Source organism: Myodes glareolus, chromosome 20 (assembly GCF_982192425.1).
Source record: "Myodes glareolus chromosome 20, mMyoGla1.1, whole genome shotgun sequence".
Classification (NCBI taxonomy): domain Eukaryota; kingdom Metazoa; phylum Chordata; class Mammalia; order Rodentia; family Cricetidae; genus Myodes; species Myodes glareolus.
Window position 1 is genome coordinate 6,970,190 of NC_142045.1, and position 25,970 is coordinate 6,996,159.

A 25,970-nucleotide genomic window follows, 5' to 3' on the forward strand; every position below is an offset into this window, starting at 1 on the left:
TTCCTGCTACTTCTTCCCTTTTCTTTCCACCTGACCATTGGCCGAGCTCTTTGCCCTCATCTTCATTCCATCCTTCCATGAGTTCGTAGGTCTTACTTTGCTAAAAGAGGATACTGAACGTCTGGTCAAAGACCCTTACTCTGTATCTTTCTAATTCACCCAGCGGTCTCTGCCTAGAATCCAGTGATACTGTTGCTCTGGGAATTTAGTTCTTTCTTTTCCTACCGTGGTGTGTCCCATGCATACCTTTCTCCCAGTATGAGAGCTGGGAAGCAAAACACAGTTTTCTAGGTTTTTCCTTTTCTAGTTTTACAAGAACTTGCAGGATCCCTGTGTGGAGCAACTCAAGAAGAACAGGAGTTCAGCTGTTTCCTGCCAGCTGCCCCGGGTGATGGAGGTACTGTGTACCAATAATGACAGAGGTTAGGAGCAGTCTTTGAAAAGTTAGTTCATTTGGGCTCTTATTGATGAGGTATTCTAGTTACTTTCTGTTGTGAAGAAACACCACGACCAAGGCGGCTTACAGAAGAAAGAGTTTTGGGGCTTTACTTAGTTTTAGAAGATGAGAGCAGGGCCATCACACCAGGAAGCCAGAGAGTAAACAGGCAGGGCAGTGGAGCCATAGATGAGAGGAAAGCTTACCTGTGATCCCCAAGCAGGGAGCTGGGAGTAGGGGAAGGAGGGAGGGAGGTAAGGAGAGAGAGATAGATAGAGAGAGAGAGAGAGAGCGCGCATGCATGCACATGTACACACTTACTGGAATTGGCCCACAGCCAGTGACACAAGTCCTCCAACAAGACCACACTTCCTAGCCTGGCAGTGGTGGCGCATGCCTTTAATCCCAGCTCTTGGGAGGCAGGTGGATCCCTGTGTGCTCGAGGCCAGCCTGGTCTACAGAGTTCCAGGACAGGCTCCAAAGCTACAGAGAAACCCCGTCTCAAAAAACCAAAAAGCAGCAGCAGCAGCAGCAGCAGCAGCAACAACAAGAGAACACACTTCCTAATCCCCCTCCCCCCAGCAGTTCCACTATCCAAGAACCAAATATTCAAATGTGTCTCTGGGGCCATTCACATTCAAACCACCACAAGGTTCCCTTCTGGAACTTTGATTCTTGGAAGTCAGATGGGGACATCACCCAACTCTTCTGTCTCTGGTGGAACTTGTCAGTCTGGAGTGGCTCTGCTTCTGGCTCCCCCGCAGTGTCTCACAGCGGTTCTGGTTCTTGCTGGCTGGCAGTGAGGCCGAACACCAATGCAGGCATTTTTATTGACAGCAGCACTTGACTAAAGCTACCAAGGGCCACAGTCGTAGTCAGTCCCGATGAAAGGCGGTAGAAACCATCCTTTCTTCTTAGGCATTTGGTTTCCTAATAGGTTAGGGCTATGTTTGTGTTACTGTAACTAAGCTCAGGGCCTGGACACCACGAAAATCTGGCATGGTCACGTCTTTGTGGCAGCAGGCAGATGCTGTAATGGGCGTTTGCACAGGACTCGTGCCTCTGAGCAGTGGCTGCTGGCTCAACTGTAATTAAGCGTCTTGGTCACATCTGCCGTGAGAGGCAGAGCCACGCAGTTGCTGCTCCAGGTCTCAGGGACCCCACTGCATGCAGACACTGGTCTCTCCCTTCTCTGATACCCAGGATGTGTCATTGCAGATGTGGAGGAGAGCACAGGCTAGGGGCCCCAGTTTCCTGGAAGCTTGAATTTCCAGCCTGTTTGCTAGACCTTACATCACAGACTTTACCCACATTCAGAGGGGCCTTGGATGTGAGCCCAGCTAAGACCCCATTATGTCGAAAGGGAGGGCCTGGGTGGTGTTAGGGGCCTAGAGAACAATCTACCACAGAGCCTGGCATAGAAATAGAAATGTTACCATTGTACAGTCAGAAGAACATTGCTTTGACCCAGCACATTGCTGAACTGACCTCCTCTCCCCGCTTTCTTATATTAAGGAATGCTCTTTTCTTCTGGGAATATACTAGACTGGTTTTTCTTTGGGTTTTAGCCCTTTAAGCCATATAAGCCATTCTGACAGCAGGATTATTACATAGGTGTGAGGCTGGCGAGAAGTCATGTTCTGTGGCCAGCCATGTGATGGGTGTCGGGCACACAGCTCGGAATTGCCGTCTGGAGGGTTCTACTGTGTTTCTGTTTGTTTGTTCAGCTATTTGTTGGTTTTGCGGTTTAATTATAAGACCACCCAGCCACATGTGGAACCACACATCTTCATTGCTTTTTCAAACATTGCTTTCAGAAAAAATATATGTATTTCTTTCAACAGAAAGAAGTTGAACATCTTGAATGACACCATATTGTGCAAATATTCACAGAAATAAACATAGGCAGAGTAAAACATTGAGCCACATGTGAGTATTGTGCTAAGTTCTCATGACTGCTGTAAAGCCACGCGGCTGTGTTATGGCCAAGCAGCCATGAGCCTGCCCTTAAGAAGCAGATAAAAAGCTCAGAAAAATTCACTAGACTTCTCAGGCAGTGTTACCAACATTCTGTGTATCGTCTAAACATTGTTTTGATAATGTTCTCACTATGGGACTTTTTAAAAGTTTATTTTTATTTTGTTTTATTTTACATTTATGTACGGTATGTGTAGTGGTGTGCATGTGTGAAACATATGTGTACACATTTTTGCTGAGGTTAGAGGACAGCGTTCAGTGGTCAGCTCTCTTCTCCTGTAGAGTTGGTTCTTGGAATCAGACCTGGGTTGTCAGGCTTGCTGGGAAAGAACCTTGAGGCTGAGCCGTCCCTGCGCCTTTATGTTGAGATTAAAGATAAATCAATGAAGTGTATTTCAGTTGAAAGTCTCTGTGGAAGTAAAGTTACAGGGTTGTTCTTTTCTTCTATTGGGAAACAAAGAAATTTTATTTGCTTCAGTTTTTGTCATTAACTTTTTTTTCTTTTGTCTTGAGTTTTCCCTTTGTTTGAAGTCTCTTAGATCTCTAGACTTTTTTTCAGATGGCTCCCCTTCCAGAGTGGTTTTCTTTTCTTTCTTTTTTAAAATTGATTTAACTTTATTTTATGTGCATTGGTCTGAAAGTGTCAGATCTCCTGAACTGGAATTACAGACAGTTGTGAGCCACCATACAGGTGCTGGGAATTGAACTCAGGATCTCTGGAAGAGCAGTCAGTGCTCTTAACTGCTGAGCCATCTTTCCAGCCCCCAAAGTGCTTTTCTAAAGGTTCTTCATAGCAGGTGATCATTTCCTCCTGTGAACACCCCAGATAATTAGGGCCAGGACTTCATTCTAGATTGTGTGTAACGCCCATCACAGGGGTTTAGGAGATATACACAGTATCCACAATAGTGAAACAGCCTGTCTTTGTCTCTGTATTCGTGAAACTCAGCCTTTGCTATGGTAAGATCCTAATGCAGGTAGAAGAAATGAATGTCAGTAGCCTGCTGTTCCTGTATTCTGATAAAAGCAAGTTCAGCTAGCAGACTGATTCAAGAACTGTTAGATAATCTCTTAAAAAGAGGCGAGTTCACTATTAGTTTTTTATCTCCCTATAACAATCAGCCTATAGGGAGAAAGGTTTATTTTGGCTTACGTTTTAGAGGTTCCATTCCGTGATGGGTTGGCCTCCCTGGTTAGGGGTCTATGGGAAGTCAGCTGGGTGATACAGCTATAAAACCTTTCACCTCTGGGCATTCTTGGAATGGGGGGAAGGGAGGGGAGGAGGGAGGCTCTGGAGAGGAGAAGGAGAAGCCAGAGTCTCAGCATCTTCAGGGCCGTGCGTCCACTTTCCTGAATCCCATTGGGCCTTACCTGCCCCTTAAAGTTCTGCCATTTCCCAGTAGAGACATAGGCTGCAGACCACATCCTTAATGCATTTGTCTTTGGGGAACTTATCCAAGCCTTAACACTACCTCCAAGGAACTGTCAATGTGGGAACTGAGCATGCCCACTCTAGTACATGGATCGTTGCTTGTCTCCCTGGTACCTTTGTTTTCTGTGTGAGTTAAGATGACCGCTGCAGACATCTCAGACTAAATTACGTTTGGTGCTACCTTACTGTCCCGGAGCTGGAAGAAAAGGCAAAGCGGATTTTTTATTTCTCATATTATGAAATCGTATTCAAATGATTTTAGCATGGTAGTATGACTTATCTCTGGAGTCTGGGAAAGATGTCGTCGGTCTTTGTGTGTACAACACAAAGGAGTTGTACCTACGTTGAAGAGAGGAGAAAGCTGGAGCAGGAACCAGGGAAATACGCATTTAATTGCTGGTCTGTTCTTTGACAGATTTTTACAGTCCATGTGGTCACAAGAGTTCTTTGCAGCATGCAAAATGCATTGCGACTAATGTGTGAACGCAGTGGCTTATTTTGAAGTTTTTTGAATTGCAAATGCAGTGCTTTTTGAAAATAAAGTCCTGATAGTGGGAATGGAGAACAAGAACCTCAATGGCATGAAAGTGTGACATCCCTGGAGACTCCTTAGAGCCCGTGCTGTGCTGATCAAGCCAGCATGGTGTGGGGAGAGGGGGGCACACAGACAAGCCAGCATGGTGTGGGGGGGGCACAGAGACAAGCAAGCTGGGAAGCTCACAGACCAAGCCAGCTGTCTTAGATTCCGCCTGGAGATTCCGCAACTGTCTCTCCAAGAGGTGGTTCTGGTATAGGTGGAGCATCAAGCCGGGAGCTTCAGAGGAGTCTAGGCCACATACACAAGCTTGGGGGAATGAATCAGTTAAACCACAGAAACTATTGAAACTATTGCTGACTGAGTTAAGCAAAAGAGAAAACAAGAATTTGTTGAAGATACTGGCAACAGGGAATCTCTAGGAAGACTTAAGAACAGGCTTGGGGAACACAAGCTAGAGGGGATTTGGCAGTTAGAATGACCCCAAAAAAACCTGCTACTGCCATCCTTGCCACTGACACAGTTGCACTATTGTTGCTAGGGTTGCCCATCGGAAACCCTGGCTTCCATCTTCCCCTTTCCTTCCCTTCCTCCCTGCTCCTCTCCCCCACCCTCCTTCCTTGCCACTTCAGTGCCTGATGCCCTGGTCACATCTTGTCATGTGACCACATCCTACCCACAAGGGGAGCTAATAAAACTGGTAAGAGATCAGTTCCAAGTTCAGAAGCGGTAGAGTGGGAAATATACAAATGTGGTCAGGTAGGTGTTGAATAGCCACCAAATAACAAAGGTCGTAGAGAAGGCAGACCTAGTAGGTGGGCAGGAACCCTTGCTCAGAGTGAGAGAACCAGGAGGAAGAGCCTCAGAAACAGTCTTGTGCAGAGATGCACAGAGCACGAGGAGCCAGAGAGGGACAGACAGATGGTACAGCTGTCAGGGAAGGACGGCATACAGAAACAGTTTCCTAGAAACCCAGGAAGGGCTGCTCCAGAGATGGCAGCCAGCAGCGAGATTAAGGAAGCTCAGCCCTTGACTCCACGGCTTATAGATTGCTAGTGCCGTTAGCAGGAGAGCAGAGAGCTGCATGCTTACAAGGAAGGAGCAGGCTGTGAACCCGTGTGTTCACACCTGGAGCAGGAGGGCTTTGGCAAGTTGTGTAAGCCCTCCAGTCATCTCCTCATGTATGCAGTAGGCATGGTGCTAGCTGAGGTAATGAACCCTCAGATAGGTTTCTGTTGACTTGTGGTTTTAGAGGGTCCTGCCCATGACCGGGTGGGATAATGGCTTTTATGTCTGCGGTGGAGGTGCTGGACCTGGTTGGGAACACATTCAGGGCAAACTGTTCACTTCAGGTCTTGATCCGTAGATGACTACTGCCTTCAAGGACACATTCCGCATGGCCGGACACCTCCTCCTAGGCTTCACTTAGAGATTCCAAGCACCACTCAGACACAGCACACTGTGTTCGGGAGGTTGTGATCCTAAGTGTAGCAGAGCCGAGTTCCCATCCAGAGTTCTTACAGTAACCTGTGAGAAGATAAAGGCTGGTCTAGCTTCTGGCACCTCGGAAGGACTCCCGCTAGTTGCTGTCCTTATTTGTCAACACTTAGACTGTGGGGGGTAAAGGGCGTGAAGAAACGGAAGGTCAGAGGGTGTAAGAGGTCAGGTAAGTCTCTTCATACATTATCTAGAGAAAAGACAGAACAGCAAAGGTGGTGTTGAAACCGGGAGCCCAGGGTCCACCCAGAAAGAGGAGCTGTCTAGTCACAGAGTCTATGGCAGAGGACTTCTCCCTGTGGGTGGCACCGTGGGGATTTTCATCTGCAGTTTGGGGAGCACACTAGGGGAGGACATTTGTCGTTGCCGTAGGAGGGTCTGGCTATCAGTACTCTGGGGCTGCCTTCAGACCCCAGCTTTTGCGCGTTTCCCTTTTCCTCGGTCACCGAGGTATCCAACAGGCCCAAGCTGTCTTGCCCAGCTTACTTCACTCTTTGATGCTCTCGCCCAGTGTACTGATGGATTCACCTTGAGCCTGACGCTTCCTTCAGTGAAAGAAACCGGGAAAGCCATATTCTGCCAGTTCTCCACTGTGAGATCTTAGTGTGAGGAAAAAGCCCAGTGATTTCAAACCCTGTAGTTAATACTGACTTCCAAGGAAGAGGGACAGCTCGAACTGGCTGCCTGAGGCAATGTGTGTCTTCCAGGGTTTCCCTATCAGTTGCTTCTGGGGAGAAGTATTTTTGAAGTAAAAAACAAAACAAAATGTGTATTACTAAGATTATGGCACAGAATTTGTCACTCATGTTGTCAGTACCTTATATCTGACGTTTGTTTACTCTGTGTGGTACCTGGGGATGGAACCTGGCGCCTTCCGTGGCCTTGCTAGTGTGTTACCGCTAACTGAGCTGTAGTCTCTGCTTGCAGCTCGTGCCATAGGTCATGTGGCTAAAGCCATCTGCCGTTCAGTGAGGGTCCTGAGCGGCAGTGCCTTGCTCTTGGATCTTGTGAGTTTCCAGTCGTTGTCAGTGTTGAGAACCTGAGGGAGGCCTTGTTCTGAGTTAGTCATTTAGCTGTGGGCAAGTCAGTAAGGCCTGCCCCAACCTGGCCATTTTCTGTCTCTGCAGGGATTGAGCTTACAGCTGCACACTGTGCAAGTACTAAGTTCTCTCAGGCGTCTGAGAACAGGGACTGAGTCCTAGAGGTGCCTGCTTCTTGCTCGGGGGATGGTTATCTCATTGGGTACACACACTGAGAAGAAGGGATGCAAAGATATTGATGCAGGGATCCTTACCCTCACAGAGGCCACAGGTCTTGAAGCGTTTCTGTTACTGCCATAGTGTGTTGCTGGGAGCAATGGGAACAGTCTAGTAAATCAGTCCTTAATGTACAGTGTCTTCTCTGGACACCAGAATGCAGACATGAACCTTGATTTCTCATGGAGTAATTTATTCCCCCTTTGTGAGATGAGAATGGACCCTTTCTTTGCTTATTTCTCCTTTTGTTCTTATTGACCAAAGCCATTGTCTTGGCTTTCAGCTGTTTAAACTAAAATGTTTAATTTTGAAAAAAAAAAAGAACCTGCTTGCTGTCTAGGTGTTGGAACAGTTTAATAAAGGCAGCCAGCTCGGTAGATGGTAAGGTTCCGAACGCCACTGATGGAAAAGATGTCTAAGGAGTGTGGAGAACAGTTAGGTGCCATCCCTGCTTCTCCTTCCTTGGGTGCTCACTGCGAGTCTCACGTTCTGTTGTGTGGAAAGAGCAGGCCATCTCCTGCAGCAGTGCCTCCATCTCACGAAAGTGGACAAACTTTAGGGAGAAACGCATAGACGGCTTCATGTGCTGGAACAGGGTAGAGCACCCGTGGACCTGGCCTGCACCCCGGGTGGTCCAACAGCAGAGCCGGTTCCCCCGCTTTCCTCTCCCTGCTTCCACTCTCTTCTCAATATTTATATCTCTGCTGACGGTCGGCCTTCTGGATATGGTCTCCATCCCGTGTCCAGCTGTGTTAGCTGCTGACTGGGTTCTCTGAACTCAGCCTGCATACATGGGGTCCGGGATTCCACCACAGTTAAAAGGGAAAAGAAACCTTGGCTTTTTTATATTATTTTATGTTTTTTTCATTTTTTTCCCCCAAGAAAGTTCTCATTATTAGCATATTTCTTAGGCTGAGCACCTGTCCTAGTGCTGCCGGGGTTGGGCCAGAGTCACTGGCTCCACTGTTCACTCTGGAAAGGGGGAGATGACAAGCTCTCTGAACAGCCAGGACAGCTGGTTATGGTTAATTCCTGCGCTTGTCTAAGCTGTTGTTTTTCAATGGTGCATGTGACATCAGCACCTAGGTCGACTTGGAGTAAGGAATGTAGGTGTGAAGACAGCGCTGAGACTGTCGACTGCATCCAGCACAGCCCACCCATTCTGCAGAAGAGGGAACGGAGTTCCGTACCATCGGAAGCTGGGACCGCTGCATCCGGCTCAGGCTGGCTTATGTCTGATCAAATGTCTTTTCTCTTGGACCCGTCTTCTTTTCAAGCGTATTTTTAATTTAATCTTGTTTTATTTGGCTTAATTTTATACGTATAGAGAAAATTATTGCCGAAGTTTAGGAAAAAGGGAAAGACAGAAGAATTTGGAAACTGGGATGCCTTCCAGCTGTGTCCGGCTGCTGACAGGCTCTGTGCTCTGTACAAGGCGGGCATCTTTAAAGTAAGGACTTAAAGCAAGGCGTGCTGTTAGCCTGCACAAGGTTCCGGGTTCTGTCTCAACCACCATCTTCCAGGAAAGACGAAGAGTGTGAGGGGTAGAGGGTCCGCAGATAAGAGTGCCGGCCCTTGGGGGCATCACCACCTGCGTGGTCCATCCTTAGCTCTGTCTGGGAAGCAGAACAGCTCCTCCTGTATTGTTCTCTTTTAATGGACACCACAGTCAGCCTGCGTTTACAATTGGCTTCTACAAGATGCATATGTTTACTTTACGCCATATAGGACTCGCCTAGAGTAACAGAGGCCAGGTGAGATTTGACATGCCTGGGTAGTGGTTTGTCCCACTAAGGGTGAAGTGTGTGGTGCTAACGCTGGCTGCTGGAAGAATGGAGATGAGAAGGTGGCTCATTGTTCATTTCCCAGAGCCTCTAAGTTACCTCCTAGAAGGTGCTGGTTTGGAAATGACTTTGGCATTTCAAACATAGTGTTAAGTTCTTAGCACTGATAATTTGAGGATAAGTTTTGATGTCCACATGTGATTATGGCCACTAGCTACTTACCAACTGTTGGAAAGCCAGCCACTTCCCCCCCTTAACTTTTGCACCACAATAGTGAACACAAAGGATTTCTGCGACTTCTAGAAGTGTGGAACTTTCCCCACCAGTCAGCGGTGGTCAGCTCTGCAGCAGACCTCAGCCGGAGTTCTCTAATCTCCTTCAGTTCTAACATTTTCTGTCTTACCGGAACTGTAGGCCAAGACCACAGTCTCCAAGTCTCTTCCCCCCTGGAGGTGCCACGTCACAGGCCCTGGTTGTTTCCCCCGTGCTGCCGATCCACAGGCTGTGGGCAAGGCTCCCACGCCGTTGCCTGGGTTTTGTTACGTACATGAAGTTTCTGACTGTGGGTTTGCAAATCTGTGATGTGGAGACAGCGCAGGTCTGTGTGATTTGTTCTATTCATAGCCAGCACCGCCAGTCCAGGGGACCTCTCAGCCCAGAGGCCAGCGCAGACACGGCCCCAGTTGCCTTCCATTTGTCTTCCTTGCTTTTTTGGTGAGATGAATGTCGTCCTCTTTGTAACATGATCTTGCGGTTATTACATAAACCACGGTCAGGCTTGAAGCAAAGGCCTTGTCTCCTCATTCTGTCTTCACAACAACTGCTGTCCACCTACCTTTTGGCTAATAAGGCAGGCTCTGACAAATTAAGCTACTGACCCACTCAGCACAGGACGGCAATGGCCACACATGCGGAACCAGACGTATTAGACCTCTGCAACCCAGACCGTCATCCAACAGGCTGAGCCTAGTAGGTTGAGACCAACCTGGGCTGCACAGTGAGTTCCCAGCCTAGCCTGGGCTACAGAGTTCAGTCTTTATCTTAAAACAAACAAACAAACAAATAAAATGCAGACCTGGTTGGAGATTGTGTCTGCCTTCAGGAGTTGACCTGACTGTGACACACTGGCGTTTTCCTATCGACCTTTAGTCTAACAAATTTAGGTACCAAAATTTCTTTAAGCCTACTTTACATAAATGCTTTTCTTTATTCTGAGTGTATGAAGAGGCCTGTTACCTGATTGCGTGTAGAAGGAAACCTAGCAGTCATTATTGGGACCCCATTTTATGTCGACGTCATGCTGATAGATCTGTCCACTTGATAAATGGTATATTAACTGTAAACTAAGAATGTCAACATCTTTTGCAACTCTAGTTCAAATTTATCTGTAAGGGAGTAAAATTATATCTCTTGAATTTAAAGTCAATGGCCTAGATAAACAGCTGCAACATCCAGATTTGAAAATGGCAACAATCTCTCTCCTTTTCTCTTGTCTTTCAGCTTCTCAGAGAAACTGTTCGCTGGAAAAGGCTTACATTTCCAGCCGTCAGTTCTAGATTTTGGAATACAGTAAGTGCCTTTTTATTAGAATTCGTTGTATTTGTATTTACCTTCAGCATAGCTTTTTTATTTTTAGTTATATATGTGTATGCTGGGAGATCTGGTTATGTGCACATGAGTGCAGATGCCCACAGCCACCAGAAGAGGTCACTGCAGCTCCTGAAGCTGGAGTCACAGGCAGTTGTGAGCTGCCCAGTGTCCGCTGGGAACCACCGAGCCCTCTCTCCAGCCCCTCTTCTCAGTGTATCTTTTATATGATGATATGTACAGTGTTATATTTTAAGCATATTAATATTATAAAAGTATATCAATCCTATAAAGGAATATTTTCATGAAAGGGGGAGTGTAGAAGTTGTTTTAAGTCCTGTCTTAATATCTTGTTTGCAATATGAAGGATTGAAGTTAGGATCTTGTTCATGCCAGGCATAGGCTCTCCTACTGAGATGTACGCTCAGCCCCTCCCCCAGCCATTATTTAATGATTTGCCTTATACCGTTTGATAGTGAGTAGACTTCAGTAAGAAGTCAATGGTAAGCCAGTCTGGTTTACAGAGCAAGTTCTAGTACAGGAACCAAAGCTAATGACCAAGATCAAAAACACTGATGACAGCTTATGCTGGAGAGGATACAGGTTAAGGGGAATGCTCCTCCATTGCTGGTGGGAGTACAAGCTTGGACATCTGCTTTGGAAATCAGTATGGCGATTTCTCAGAAAGTTAGGAAACAATCTGTCTACCTCAAGACTCAGCAATACCGTTGTTAGGTATGTACCCAAAGAATGCTCAATCATACCACAAGGACATATGTTCAACTATGTTCATAGTGGTGTTATTTGTCATAGCCAGAACCTGGAAACAACCAAAGAATGACTATAAAAAATTGTAGTACATTTACACAATGGGGTACTACATAGCAGGAAAAAATAATGACATCTTGAAATTTTCAGGCAAATGGATGGATCTAGGAAAATCTTTATTGAATGAGGTAACCCAGATCCAGAAAGACAAATATCATATGTACTCACTCATAAGTGGCTTTTAGACATAAAGCAAAGAAAAACCAACCTACAGTCCACAACCCCAGAGAATCTAGACAACAAAGAGGATCCCATGAGAGACATAAATGGATCTACATAGGAAAGAGAAAAAGATAAGATCTGAGTAAATTGGGAGCATGGAGGTCATGGGATAGGGGAGGGGATAAAAGGGAGTGGAGCAGAGAAAAATGTGTAGCTCAATTAAAAACAATGAAAAAAGGGGGCTGGAGAGATGGCTCAGAGGTTAAAAGCACTGATTATTCTTCCAGAGGTCCTGAGTTCAATTCCCAGCAACCACATGGTGGCTCGCAACCATCTATAATGAAATCTGGTGCCCTCTTCTGGCCTGCAGGCCCACATGCAGACAGAACACTGTAAGCAAAATAAATAAATCTTAAAAAAAAAAGAAAAAAGGGTAAAAAGAAGCCCAAATAAATAAAAATTCTATCATCAGGCATGATGTGAATCCATAAAGAATCAATAAAACTTAAAAAAAATTCTGTAATCATTGAGTATGTGTGCTGTATTTCTCTTAATTAGCCACATGCATTAATCACTGGTTCTGATATATAAAAACCTTATTGAATAGTTATGTGAAGTCGTTGATTTGACAGGATTACTGATTTTTAAAACTTTAAATACCTTCAGAAGATTCAGTCAAATTATGCAATACTTTATAATTTTTGTTGTGTAGTTATATTTTATGTCATTTGAGTTGTGCTGCTTTGTTATTTTATTTTGTTTGGGACAGAGTCTCATTGTGTAACCCTAGCCAGCCTGGACCTCAGTAGACCAGGCTGGCCTCAAACTTGTGGCAAATCTCTTGGCTCTGTCTCTGTAGGGCTGGGATTGCAGATGTGCAGTAAGTACAGCAGCCGTGGCTGCATCCTGCAAGGGCGACTTGGGCAGGCATCACCTGAGCAGGCACATCTCATTGTCAGATGTCTTTGTGCTGGAGCACGGGACACAGAAGTTTACACACTTGTTGCTGACAAATAGTGCAGTTTGACAAGGGTGTGTGGGGGGGGGACCAAGCTGTCGCTCACGATCCTAGTTTTCATGGTAGTAAAATGCAGGCTGTCATTTTCTTGAAGTTAAAAATAAATAAAAAAGAATCTCAAGACCAAACTTCATTCTACTTTCTAAACATTTAAAAAAATCACGTATTTTCCTTTCCCACCCACCTGGCTAATTTATTGTTATTACTAGAGAAATAGCCAGCAGCCAGCTCACCTGGATTCCCTCCCTTTCCTGGCCCAGTATTTGCCCTTATTATTTTGATATTGACCTCAGGCAGACAGCATACTTTCTCCTGATATGGTTTCAATTCCAGATGCAGCATCGGGATCTTGTTACTGCTTTGTCTTCCTGGGATCTTATTTTAAGGGTTAGCAATCTACTGATTCCAAGACTGGAAGTGCTAATCATTCATACATTTTCATCATTCTTTTGCCATATTAAATTAATAGATTATTCTCCAGTTGTCACTTCCAAAGGAAATTCATACCCTTTAACACATGTAAAAATAGAATATTGAAAAGTAGACTAAAAATAGCCAGTGGTTAGGAGGCTTCTGTCTCCCCTGGGACAGACAGTGGCTGCAGTCCCCCTGCTCTGGAGGGCGCTACCCTCTCTCATGAATGTAGTTCTCAGGCAGACATCTGTGTTCTTGGAAACCAGGACACTTGTGTTCAGTTATGTGAATAGTATGTAAAGCAGTGGGGCATAGTTTAAATGCCGAGTTTAAATAGCTTTGTTGATTGGTTGGGACCTTTTACTTAAAGCCACTGAAGTCTGTACTCATTTATGGCCAGAAAGGCAGATATGAGCCCAGTTCTCTGACTGGTTTATTAGGTGACCCTTACATTTTCAGTATGTTTTTGATGTTTGATTTTGTTTTTGTTTTGTTTTTCTGATTTTTCAAACAGGGTTTCTCTGTGTAGCCATGGCTGTCCTGGAACTTGCTCTGTAGACCAGACTGGCCTTGAACTCAGAGATCTGCCTGCCTCTGCCTCTCAAATGCTAGAATTAAAGGTCTGTACCACAGTGCCTGACAGTAAAAGGTTTTTTTTTTATTGACTTATTTTTGGAACTAGAGTGGTAGTTCAGCAGTTAAGAGTGCTTGCTGCTTTTCCAGAGACCCAAGTTCAGTTCCAGCACCCATATTGGGCATTTCACAACCCACTGTAGCTCCAGCCCAGGAGATCTGACACCCTTGTCTGAACTCTGGATCTCCTCCCCCAGATACACAGCCTTCTAGCATGCACTCACTCAGAAGCATACCATATAAATGGGAAAAAAAAGTAAATAAAATGTAAACACTAAAAGAACCAAGGCTTTAATCACACTGGTGTGTGTCTTATTTATAAGTGGAGGTTCTAAAATATTTCTGATTTAAAACATACATCAGATATATTAAAATCTTTCCATTAAGGTGAGTGCTTAGAAAAGTAGCCATGGAAGCCAGAACAAAATGTCCAAACATTGAACGTAGAGAAACAGCATGCATGTCGTTCTTATTCCAGTGAACGTTTCCTTTTTGAGGCAGAGTAACCCAGGATGCTCTGGGCTTGCTGTCTTAACAGCCCTGCCAGGATGAACGGCACACTTCTACTATTGGAAAACCTGCAACAAAATTACAGAAGTACAAGTATAACACAAGAGGATTTTGCCTAATTGGAGTAGCTTTATTTGGGGGCCATACTAATAAGAACTGTGTTTTTTGGGTAGCTGGGAGACTGACTTGCAGGCTCCGCTGCCTCCTAATGAGCTGGTGGATTCATTGCTAGACAGTAGGAGTCAGTAAGACCCAGACCCAGCTGGAGGCCCCTCCTGTGCTGCATGGTCCAGCCTTTCCATTAGATCATCACTGGGAGGTGGGCAGAAAAAAAAATTGTGTGTGAAGCTTTCTGCCCATACAGGTTTTTGTTTGTTGTTTTGGTTTTGAGACAGGATTTTCCTCTGTACCTCAGGCCGAGAACTTGCCATTCCCCTGCCTCAGCCTCCTGAGTGCTCTCCCACAGTACTGAGTTCATGAAAACTCCCTCTCCTTCCCTTTCTCTCTTGTTTGAATATCACCAAAATCTACTTGCCAAACAGTTCAGTATTTACCGCAATATTGAGTATAGAGTAAAATAGACCTTTTGGAGGAAAGACGCGGATTTCTTTGCTGACCAATGGTCAGGTAAGCTTAGTCTAAGGTTTTGGACACTGTGGGTCAGTTTCTTTGTATTGTTCTTTTGCCATCTCTGTACATCATTGATCAGCCATGGGAGAAAGGGAAATATTCCCCCTGCTACTCCTTGGATATGTATGCCACCATTTCATTTCAGTGATAATCTGTTGTGCATGCCTTTCTTCAGCTCGAGGGGCTGGGCCTTGCTCCTGCTGTCTCCTTGGTGCTCGGAGCAGCTTTCATGGGAAATGCAGTCTCTTATCTAAATATACCTTGATTGGAACGAGGACCCTAGCTATGCTGGTACATACCAGGGTATGTTTGGTTTTTTAAACAGACAAACATGCAAGCTCTTAATAACCCAGATGTGCTGAATCCTTACAACACAGAAAGAAATGGAGTGCTACTGTAGGTTGTCATTAGTCTTATTAAAAAAAGTCTTATTTATTTATTTATTTATTTGGCTTTTAAAATTTCCAACAAGAATTAAAAGTTGTTCTGTGATGAGAACTGTCTCCCTGTGGAGGGAGCTGTGCAGTGCCTACACCTATTCTACTAAGGTCCCATTGACAAATCAAAACTTGACTTCACCAAAGGGGAATCAATGATTTATTGGGCTTGCGTACAGACCGTGGATGGGGGCGGGTTACTGACAGAGCATGGGTTGACCCAAAATAACTACACTGGGAAGTCCTTATGAATGGTAACACCCATGGCTGTGTACATGGTGCCTCTTTCCTTCAGCTCTCCATACCAGCCCCTCTCCAGGGTCACATGCAATTATGAAGAACTATTTCCCCAGCCCCTCCTTCTGTGAGGGACTGTCAGCTGTCAACAGCCAGCTGTGATCTTCTGCAACCAGACACAGCTAGACATGGCCTGAGAAATAGATGGGCAAGAAATGTAGCTCAGTGGTGTGCATGGCACCCCGGGCTCGGTCTTTAGCCTAAAAAATAGCGTGTAAGTGTATGCATGTGTGTATGAGCAATGCTGATAATCACAATTATCTTGCCTTTCTGTTTCCCCAACCAGGTCCCTGGGGCATCCTGCAGCGAAGCTTCTCTACGCATACAACCCCAGCAGGGACAGCGAGGTTGTGGTGAACTCGGTGTTTACAGCTGCTAGACACTTTCATGTTCCACCTGTCCATTGCAGGGTGAGTGTTGATATTCCTGATAGTCGTGCTCCATTTTGTAGCCTTTTGTTTACTTTATGTGTACTTTATCACTCATTTTCTTTCATACTTACAGTGATTCTGGGACCTAATGGGGAAACATGTTTAAAGAAACTTTAGTAATGTATGTGCATTTAGCATGGCTTTATCATGGCTAGAGAAAGTTACAGTATTGATCCTTTAAGATTGCCATGGATACTGAGGCTTCAGTAACTAGTGCTGGCTTTATCGTTGCCCTCTCTCAGACCTCTGCACAAACCAGGGCTCCTTATGAGCAGCAGGGTTCCTTTAGTCTGCAGAACCACAGACAGTAGTCCTCTGTAGTTTTCCAGTGACCTTAAAGGTTCTAAGCTTTTCCTTATTTTGATTACTGTCTGCTTGGTGTTACAATGTTGGTTACTGTATCTGCTGGGTGTTACAATGTTGGTTACTGTATCTGCTGGGTGTTAAAATGTTGGTTACTGTATCTGCTGGGTGTCACAATGTTGGTTACTGTATCCGCTGGGTGTTACAATGTTGGTTACTGTATCTGCTTGGTGTTACAATATTGGTTACTGTATCTTCTGGGTGTTACAATGTTGGTTACTGTATCTGCTGGGTATTACAATGTTGGTTACTGTCTGCTTGGTGCTACAATGTTGGTTACTGTATCTGCTGGGTGTTACAATGTTGGTTACTGTATCTGCTGGGTGTTACAATGTTGGTTACTGTATCTGCTGGGTGTCACAATGTTGATTACTGTCTGCTTGGTGTTACAATGTTGGTTACTGTATCTGCTGGGTGTCACAATGTTGGTTACTGTCTGCTTGGTGTTACAATGTTGGTTACTGTATCTGCTGGGTGTCACAATGTTGATTACTGTCTGCTTGGTGTTACAATGTTGGTTACTGTATCTGCTGGGTGTTAACAATGTTGACAAACTACTGAGACCAAGAAAATGTGCCCAGAGAAGCCTTTCCACAACCGCTTCACGGTTGGTTTGTTTTATGTGGATAAACACTGTCCCCTGGGTTTTAGTCATGTGTTAACATATTTAACAATAAATCTACATATGTGTACAACATCCTTTGTACTTAAATAGAAGCAGAAGTGTGTTAGCTGAACTGGTGGACATGTGGGCGTGAAGGAGAGTAGGAAGGTGAGGCCCACGACTCACCCTGAGTGAGAGTCCTGGGCAGTTATCTGCCGGGAGTTGGCAGTCTGCCCGTGGAGTGCTGGAGATGATCAGTTTGGAGCGGCTCGGGGCTTGGTGATGCTGATAGGTGCAGGACGTGCAGGAACTGTTTGCAGGAGCAGTCAGGAGGGATGTCTGCGAGCACTCCTCCAGAGGGCTGACTGGGTTCTCCTCTCCTTTCAGGTCGTCCCAGCGATGGGGAGAACTTCCTTCAGGATTATTTTCTTACCCACTGAGGAAGGGAGCATCGAAAGCTCTTTATTTATTAATACCTCTTCTCATGGAGTCCTTTCCTATCATGTAAGTAACGTTTTCTTTTGCCACATACTCGCCTGTTGATTTAGAGAACTTGCCTGTTTTTTTAGAGGACTCTTGGAGAGATTTCCCACTGTTGCATGCATTAAATTGTAACCCAGAGCTATGCAAAGTCTGTCAACTTCCAGCCTTCTGTGTTGTGCGCCTCAGAACCTCCCCTGCATCCTGACAGCCCCTGGGTCTTCGAGGTGTGTTAGAGTGAAGCAAACCCTATCTACCATACGGTTTTCTAGAATAAAACCTAGCAGGCTCTTTTCTCTCACGGGCGCACTTGGCCCGCCTCCCCTTGCTCAGGAGTATTTCTGGTCAGGAGATGCTGTCGTGCGCGAGGCAGTCCGTTTCCAGGAAGTTCCTTATCCACATCACTACTTCAATCAAGAGAGTGGGAAGGGCGCATGAAAATACCTTGTTGCTGGTGTTCCCAGAACGGGGATCTTAACCCAAGTGTGACACCCGGGGTGCCCTGGAGATATGGCGAATTCAAGCATGAGATTTGGTTATTTGTGTTTGATTCCACTAGGCCCTTTTGTCTCAGAGGTGTCCCCGTGAGGAGTTTTGCATCACGAGGACCATGCAGTTCTCCTGCAGGGGAGGACAGATGTTTGGTGAGCAGGTGCACGCAGACCAGGCATCCTGACACTGACAGGCTTGGTTCTCTTGCTTCCCTGCAGGTATCTGGAGTGGGCACTCGCGGAGTCTCTACAGAAGGGTCTGCCGAGCAGCTGCCGAATGCATACTTTCTGCTTCCGCAGGTCCAAAGCATTCAGCTTTCACAGACACAGGTCATTTTAACAGAGCTACTTTGAAATAACTCATAGAGTTATTTCTCTATGAGTTATTTTGACTCTCATTATTTTAAAAGTCTTGAAATATGGAAGTAATAGATGATTCAAAGTGTCAATGAATGAAATCTATGCCTCTCTCTCTCTCTTACTCTCTTTCTCTTTCCCTCTCATACCTGAAGATGGCAGGGCCTCATTCATTCTGGGCAGATGCCCTTCCTCTGAGTAGCCAGCCCTACATACTTCTAACAGCCTGGAGCTGCCACTCCACAGTGTCTCTAGCTCTATCGCTACTCTGTAAAATATTCTGTCTCTTTGTTGTTAACCACTGGGCTGTGTGCGCATGTTTCTTTCTCTTTTTTTTTTTTCCGTTTTGCTTGTCTATTTCCTTGGGGTATAATTTCACAACGAGGCTGTAGTCACAGACCATGAGTTGTTTTACAGGGCTTGTTAAATCTTCCTGGCCGCTTTTCAGGAAGACAGAAAGAACCGCTAGAGCCACCAACAGCGACAAGCCTCCAAAGATGTTTACCCATCCCTTTCCTCTCTCTGATTCTTGTGCTATCTGCTTATGGTTTATGGAGGAAACACTTGTTTTTTTTTGAGGCAGGGGTTTACTATGTATCCCAGACTGGCCTGGAACTTGCTATGTAAACCAGCTTAGCTTCCAACTCATAGAGATTTGCCCGCCTCTGGCCTTGAGTGCTGGGATGAAAGACATGCACCACCACATTTTGCAAGAGGAACTTGTGTGTGTGTGTGTGTGTGTGTGTGTGTGTGTGTGTGTTAGCAGTTCTGTGCAATTGAGAATCTTTCCCACACGCATTTTGTTAGCAGTTTAGACCCTGGTCACTGCTTTAGTACACAGCCCTGGCTTCTGGTCTTCAGTGCACTACACACCACCCCCTTCCTCTCGCGGTACTGTGCCGGCCTCGTCTGGTGCTTCTGCGTGCCTTTCTCCTGCCACATGTCCTTGGCTTCCGCTGTTGTCTCAGCGCCCCCCCCCCCCCGTCCCTGCTCTAGAACCCTTATCACAACCTCTTTCAACTCAGAGAGTTTCTAAGATACCTGTTCCCTCTTCCCATCCTGGCTCAGGATCTTTGTTAGCATGTAATAGACCTGTGTTCCTTCCCTTGAGAGCACACAGGTCGTGAGTTGCAGGGAGGGCACAGTGGGTAAGATCACTTGCCGTGGACGCACATGGGCCTGGTTCCAGACCCTCAGTACTCACATGACAGCCAGGCGTGTCCGTGTGCTTGTGACCACAGTATTGTGGGAATAGAGGCAGAGGTGCCACTGGGACTTGTTGGCTACCACCCTAGCTTCAGGCTTCAGGAGCGACCCCTCTCTGGATTGAAAGACAGAGTGATACAGTGCCGCGCACCACGCACCGCGCCCCCATGTCTGCGCTCTGTGCACTAGAACCCAGGTCGCGAGCTTCGTGAAAGGGACTGGAGGTTGAGAATCCTCACGCAGAGACAAACGGACACACGAACCTCCAAATGCTGGTTCGGAAAGCCCCCTTTATTAACACCATGTAGGCTTAAATACACTGCAGTCATTGGCCAACAGGTGATAATCCCATCCTCTGATCCTCTAAACTAGGCACAACTTCTAGTAGCTTTAATTAGAAGATTCTAGGAGGGAAGAGCAGCTGAAGGCCAGAACTCATTAATCCCAAAATACAGGATGCCTGATGACAACCTATATCTGTATACATCAGTGTGCATATCCATGCACAGACACATTCTCCTACAGTACACACACCACATACAGTGTGCATATCCATACACAGACACATTCTCCTACAGTACACACACACCACATACAGTGTGCATATCCATGCACAGACACATTCTCCTACAGTACACACACCACATACAGTGTGCATATCCATACACAGACACATTCTCCTACAGTACACACACCACATACAGTGTGCATATCCATACACAGACACATTCTCCTACAGTACACACACACCACATACAGTGTGCATATCCATACACAGACACATTCTCCTACAGTACACACACACCACATACAGTGTGCATATCCATACACAGACACATTCTCCTACAGTACACACACACCACATACAGTGTGCATATCCATACACAGACACATTCTCCTACAGTACACACACACCACATACAGTGTGCATATCTATACACAGACACATTCTCCTACAGTACACACACACCACATACAGTGTGCATATCCATACACAGACACATTCTCCTACAGTACACACCCACGCACACACACACACACACACACACACACACACACACACATCAACTGTAGTCACCGCTCTGAACTTTTTCCATGCTCTACGAAAGCAGTGAGGTCTGCTCCAGATTTCTAGGCAAGGCTCCTCTCCCCTCACTAGGTGGCTGTGGCCAAGGTCTGCACTGTCAGGTAGCTCCGTGGTCTGTGGGGAGGAGAGGGCAGGCACTAGAGACAGGAACTGAAGCAGAGACCATGGAGGGGTGCTGCTTACTGGCTTGCTCTCCGTGACTTGTACAGGTTGCCTTTGTACACACCCAGGAGCAGCCCAGGAGCAGCAAGGGTTGTGGGGTCTTGAGCTTTCCCACATCTGTCATTAGTCAAGCAAATGCCCCCCCCCATGCCTGCTTGTCATTCTGTGTAAGGCACTGTCTTAATTTAGGTTCCCCCTTCCCAGGTGACTCTAGGTTATGTCAGGTTGACAAAAGCAGATGAAACCACTAGCCAACACATATGCACACCTGAAAGTGCACTTTTGTTAAAGTTGTATATTTCTAGGGACTGTTAAAAAGTTCTGACGTCATGGTACCGCGCCACCAACAGCATCCTCACCAGCTCTGCCAACACTTCTTATCTGTCACCTGGTCTCTCTTAGACACAGCCGTCCCCAAGGGTGCCAGGTCCTTTGCTTTGCATTTCCATAATGACTGAATCAAAGACTGAGATTTGTGTATCTTTTTTGAAGAAGTACCTATTCATACAGCTTGCCCTACTTTTAAAAAAACGAGTTATTTTGTGTAGTGTAGGATTAAGTTGTCCTCTTCTTGCACTGAGTTTGGGGAATCAAACTCAACCTTCAAGTATTGATCTATCTCAATGCCTCCTCCTCTTTTTTTATTTTTTATTTTTTAAGGTTCTATGTAGACGAGCCTGGTTTGAAACTCCCTATGTAGCCAAAGATGTCCTTGAATCTCTCAACTTACCTTTGCCTCCCAAACATTGGAGTCCTGTGCACACCAGAACCCATGTGTATGATGCTAGGAACACGCCACAGGCTTTCTGTAAGCCAGGCAAGCACGTGGCCAGCTGAGTTGTCAGTCTTCCTTTTGCTCAGTTTTAAGTTGTGTTGTCTTTCTGCTCGTGAGAAGTATAAACTCTTTGTCCCAGAGGTCTGACTTTTACTCAATTCATGATTTCTAGTTTCCTTACTCTGACTCTCTTGATAGTTTCCTTTGAAGAACAAAAAGAGACAGATTTTGTTAAAAGACCAGTTTATTTGGATTTCCCCCCCCCTTTGGTTATTTACAGTTTTAGGATCCCACCTAAAAGATCCAAGATTATGAAAATTCACTCCCGTGTATTCAGGATTTTATAGTTTATATTTGTTTATGACAAATTTGACTTCAGTTTTGTGTGTGGTGTGAGGAAGATTTTCAAACTCTGAAAGGCCGTGTGCCCCACACCGAGTTACCGTCATCTCCTTGCTGAAAGACTGTGTGCTCCACCCCGAGTTACCTTCGTCTCCTTGCCGGCCCTGTCATTGTCCCTCTTCTCTGAGCTTTCTTCTTTGCTTCTTGTTTATATGGGGTTTTGTGGCTTTGCTTAAGTCAGCCCCTGCTGGACATGCCCTCTCCAGCTGGACATGCCCTCTCCAGCTGGCCATGCCCTCTCCAGAATCAGTCTGTCTGTCAGTCAACAGTAGTTCTTCAGTGTCCCGGTAAATCCCTGGGCTATGGACAAAGTGTGGCGCCCCTGCTCTTGTGCTGAATGGATTGTAATGTTTGTAGACAAAACATCATCTGAAAGCAGCACTTCCATTCAGTGCAGATGCCTGGAGGTGTTTCCCAGAAGGTGCCTGTTTCACCTTCTCTTAGCTTAGTCATGATTAGGAAAAGGAAATTCTTAAAATGTTTTTTCAGGGCTTATTATATACCTGAAAGTAAAATCCTACAAAACCTAAGAAGTACTATGGAATTCCTGAAAACATATCCCTACTTTTTCTACTAAGCCGTTTGCTTGTGTATGCACACTCCTCATATTTGTGGGGCTCTGGTGCCCGCTCTCCCTGTCAGTTTCCATATAAAGATAGTGTCTTGGGATTTTACCTCTGCTGCTGTTGCTCACTTGGGGAGGAAGGTTGTGCTTAGGGAATCATGGTTCCTCCATGGGGTTCTGGATGTCCAGTGCTCAAGGCAGAGTTGAGTTTTGTTGTTGTTGTTTTTCTGGTATCAGACCTAAAAGTGTCTCATGCACAGTTGAAGAGTGAGATGTTTAAACAGAAATAAGTATATTATCAACTTTAAAAAATGTCTCTTTAGTTCCATTGGAAGAGAGGTAACTTCATCTTTTAAGGAGAAATGTGAAGTTAAGAAATAAAATTAGTTTACATGTTTAAGTCATTATATAAAAACTGAGACCAAGATAATAGAGTGATTTAAAAATATTTTCAGTTAAATAGGCTCATAGATGTGTGTGTGTGTGTGTGTGTGTCTGTGTGTCTGTGTGTGTCTGTGTGTGTCTGTGTGTCTGGGGTGATGTGTGTCACCATGGTAATATGGTCTCTTGTACACAGAGGGAAGTACAAGCTCCTTAGCTTTATTAAAACACAAGGCTATCCCTAGCTATGGCCTAGTGATCCTCTCCATCCTTGGAGCGCCTGCTTCTCTCCCCTGAGCATCTTATCCTTCATCCCTTTCTTCCAGCTCCTCCTCATGAGATTTTACCGTATCTTACGTGTCCTGATTACATATTTCAAAAATCAGTTCAAATGCACGCTCCTCTCGAACTTCGCCAGGTCCCCATTCAGCTCCGCGTCTGCTCTCCTTGGCACGGGGTCCACACCCTGCTGCTCTCCCTGCTGCTCTCCCAGGGGGGCTCTTTTTATTGTCTTTTTATAGTCTGTCCATATCAACTCGCTGTGTAGTACATCGAAGGCCCCAGCGTTTTAAATAGATAGGTGAGTCAATGGGAATTTGAGCTGGGATCCCCAAATAGCACATCTCCCAGCCGCTCCGTCCAGGGCGGCTTCACCTTTCCTCCACTGACCTTCAGCAGACTGACCACTGCCGCAGGCGACAGCATTCTTATTTTAGAAGTTGTTGGAAGGATTTAGAGTTTCGATTACTTGGTTAGAGGTCAAGATTAGAGCTAGGATTACAAACGACAACTGAGTATGATTTAAATTTTTCCCCAAATGTAGTAAATGTCTTAATGATTTTCCTTTGCATTGAATTATTCATGATACAGGAAAGAAAAGAGCCAATGAAATTTTTTTTGTAGCCTTTTTTATTATGGCAACAAAATAGAGACAGTTTAAAACTCCACAGTGGAAAAAGGATTTGACCAATCAAATTGTTAGCTTAGCAGTACATTAGAGCTTCTTCCAGATGGTTACTAGGAGGTCCACGTGGAAGTGTTCGACAGTGTGTAGCGCCCAAGGTCGGCTGTGTGTTCCTCTGATGTAGCTTTCTGGTGGGTAGAGCGTGTGAGTTTTGTGTCGGCGCATAAGACGGCAGCACTTTTGTATATGATTTAGTTTGATTTCTGTTGCTGTGATGAACGCCATTGCCAAAAGCAAGTTGGGGAGAAAGGGTTCATTTGCTTCTACAGCCCGAGTCCCCTGGGGAAACCGAGGCCAGACCTGGAGGCAGGAACTGATGAGGAGGCCATAGAGGGCGCTGCTTGCTGGCTTCCTTCTCAGGGCCTGCTCTGCTTAGAGGTGTGGCACTGCCCCCAGTGAGCTGAGCCCTCCCTATCAGTTATTTATCACCTACCTGTCTCACAGACTTGCCTTACAGGCCCACCTGATGGAGGCATTTTCTTGCTTGAAGTCCTCTTTTCCCAGATAACTTGAGCTTCTTTCAAGTTACCAAAAAACTAACCAGCCCAGTTTATTTGCAATTCTTAATAATAAAAATATGATCACATTATTATTACCTCTTCCTTTCCTCTTTCCAGCCCCTTTCAAATCTATGACCTCTTTTTCTCTAGTTGTTGTGGCTATAAACATATACATATGCACATGAATATATACCTGCAGCATGCTGAGCCTGTCTAGTTTTGCTTGTCTGTGTGTTTTCAGAGCTGACTTCCTGGTATTGAATAACCATTTCGGGGCTCATCCCTGAGGAAGACCGGGTCTCCCTCTCTCCGCACTCACTCATTTGCCTAGAGTTCTTTTTCTAGGGGTTGCACCCCATGAAACACATTTTTTTTTAAAAGAAAACCTTTTCTTCAGTACCTTTTTGCATCTAAGCTGCTCTCATGTGGAGAATGTTTTATTGATTTCTTTGGTTAAAACACCTTTTGAGGCACGTGTTGTCCCAGTATCCACCATTTATCTGAAAGGCTAAAAAGAACTTAAAGTTTTAGAACCACTATAAAATAATGATTGTCTAAAATGAAATTATAGGATACTATGGAAGCCTGGAGAAGTTACAGTTTGTGGGAATTTGAGGCACATAGCCGTACTCTGTGTGTGTGTGTGTGTGTGTGTACATGCTTGTGCATCTAAGGAGAGGATGCTTTCAAGATGTGCTGGGTTGTGAAAATGACAAATTTGTAAGAAAACATGGGAAACCAACCAGAGGAGTGAAAAGTGAGGACGGAGTTGAGGGAGGGTGGGGTGTGAGCAATGGTGTTACTAAAAAAAAAAAGCTATCCCAGAGCACAGCCACACATGGGGCAATGGTCGGCATTGTTAATACCTGCCGTCTTCTATATGTCTTCCTGGGTGTGGGTGAGAGCTGGCTCTCCATCAGTGATCCTGTTGCTGGTCTGCATGATGAGGAGACCTTTGTGAGATAACACTCCTGACCCGCCTCTGACCAGGAGTTATTAGCTTTTAGAATCGGCTCAGCCTTTGCTGGTGGTGCACGATGGCCAGCCTCACACCTGCCAGGGACAGGTGCAGCCTCACGGGAGACTGTGCAGAGCTTTGCCGCTGGAGAGAGCTGCCTTCATGGGTACTGGTCCCTGTCCACTCAGCGTGACAGTGGGGTGTGTAGGGAAGGAGACATGAGAGGGACCTTTGTTCACTCACAATTAGGGAGGAATAGAAAGGGCACATTTTCCCTTAAAAATGTGCGGCACAACCTAATCTCCATGGCCTGGAGGGGACACAGAAAGTGGATGAGTTTTAGGGCCCCACAGCAGTCCTGATCTCCTGATGTCCTGTGTGACTAGCAGAGTGGAGCGTGCAGCTTTGTGAAACACTTTAGAGCTCAGAGAAGGCATGTTTGTGTGCTTCTCTCTGCTGCGTAGTAAGCCGTGTCAAGCTTTATGTCCTAACGAATAAATATACACTCTAGCAGTATTACATGTAGTATATTGATGGACTTATAATTGAAAACAGTAATAGAGATGATATTAAAAGGAAATTATAGGCTGTTTATGAAATTATGGCCTGCAGTTTTTTAAACTGCTTTCAAATATTCATTGTATTAGAGTATCGTAGACACTTCTGTTAGAAGACCTAAAGCCGCCTCAACAACACTGCCTGTTTTTTCTGACCAGCTCTGAACCCGCTGCGTGTGAAGAATCAGGTATTGGAAAGCCAGGCGTGTTTGGACCAGGCATGGTGGAGGGCACATTTAACCAGCACTCAGGAG

At 45.5% G+C, this 25,970-nt stretch overlaps 1 protein-coding gene across 2 annotated transcripts in view; it reads left to right on the top strand.

The window, feature by feature from the left end:
* Positions 1-25,970, top strand: part of Tmem131l (transmembrane 131 like) — a 132,679-nt gene that overhangs the window by 58,999 nt on the left and 47,710 nt on the right. For both annotated transcript variants that reach the window (XM_087899434.1, XM_087899435.1), the window contains exons 4-7: positions 10,418-10,486; positions 15,720-15,843; positions 17,219-17,335; positions 18,022-18,132. In XM_087899434.1, coding sequence (XP_087755560.1) covers positions 10,418-10,486; positions 15,720-15,843; positions 17,219-17,335; positions 18,022-18,132 — 421 coding nt within the window. The remainder of the gene's footprint in view (positions 1-10,417; positions 10,487-15,719; positions 15,844-17,218; positions 17,336-18,021; positions 18,133-25,970) is intronic.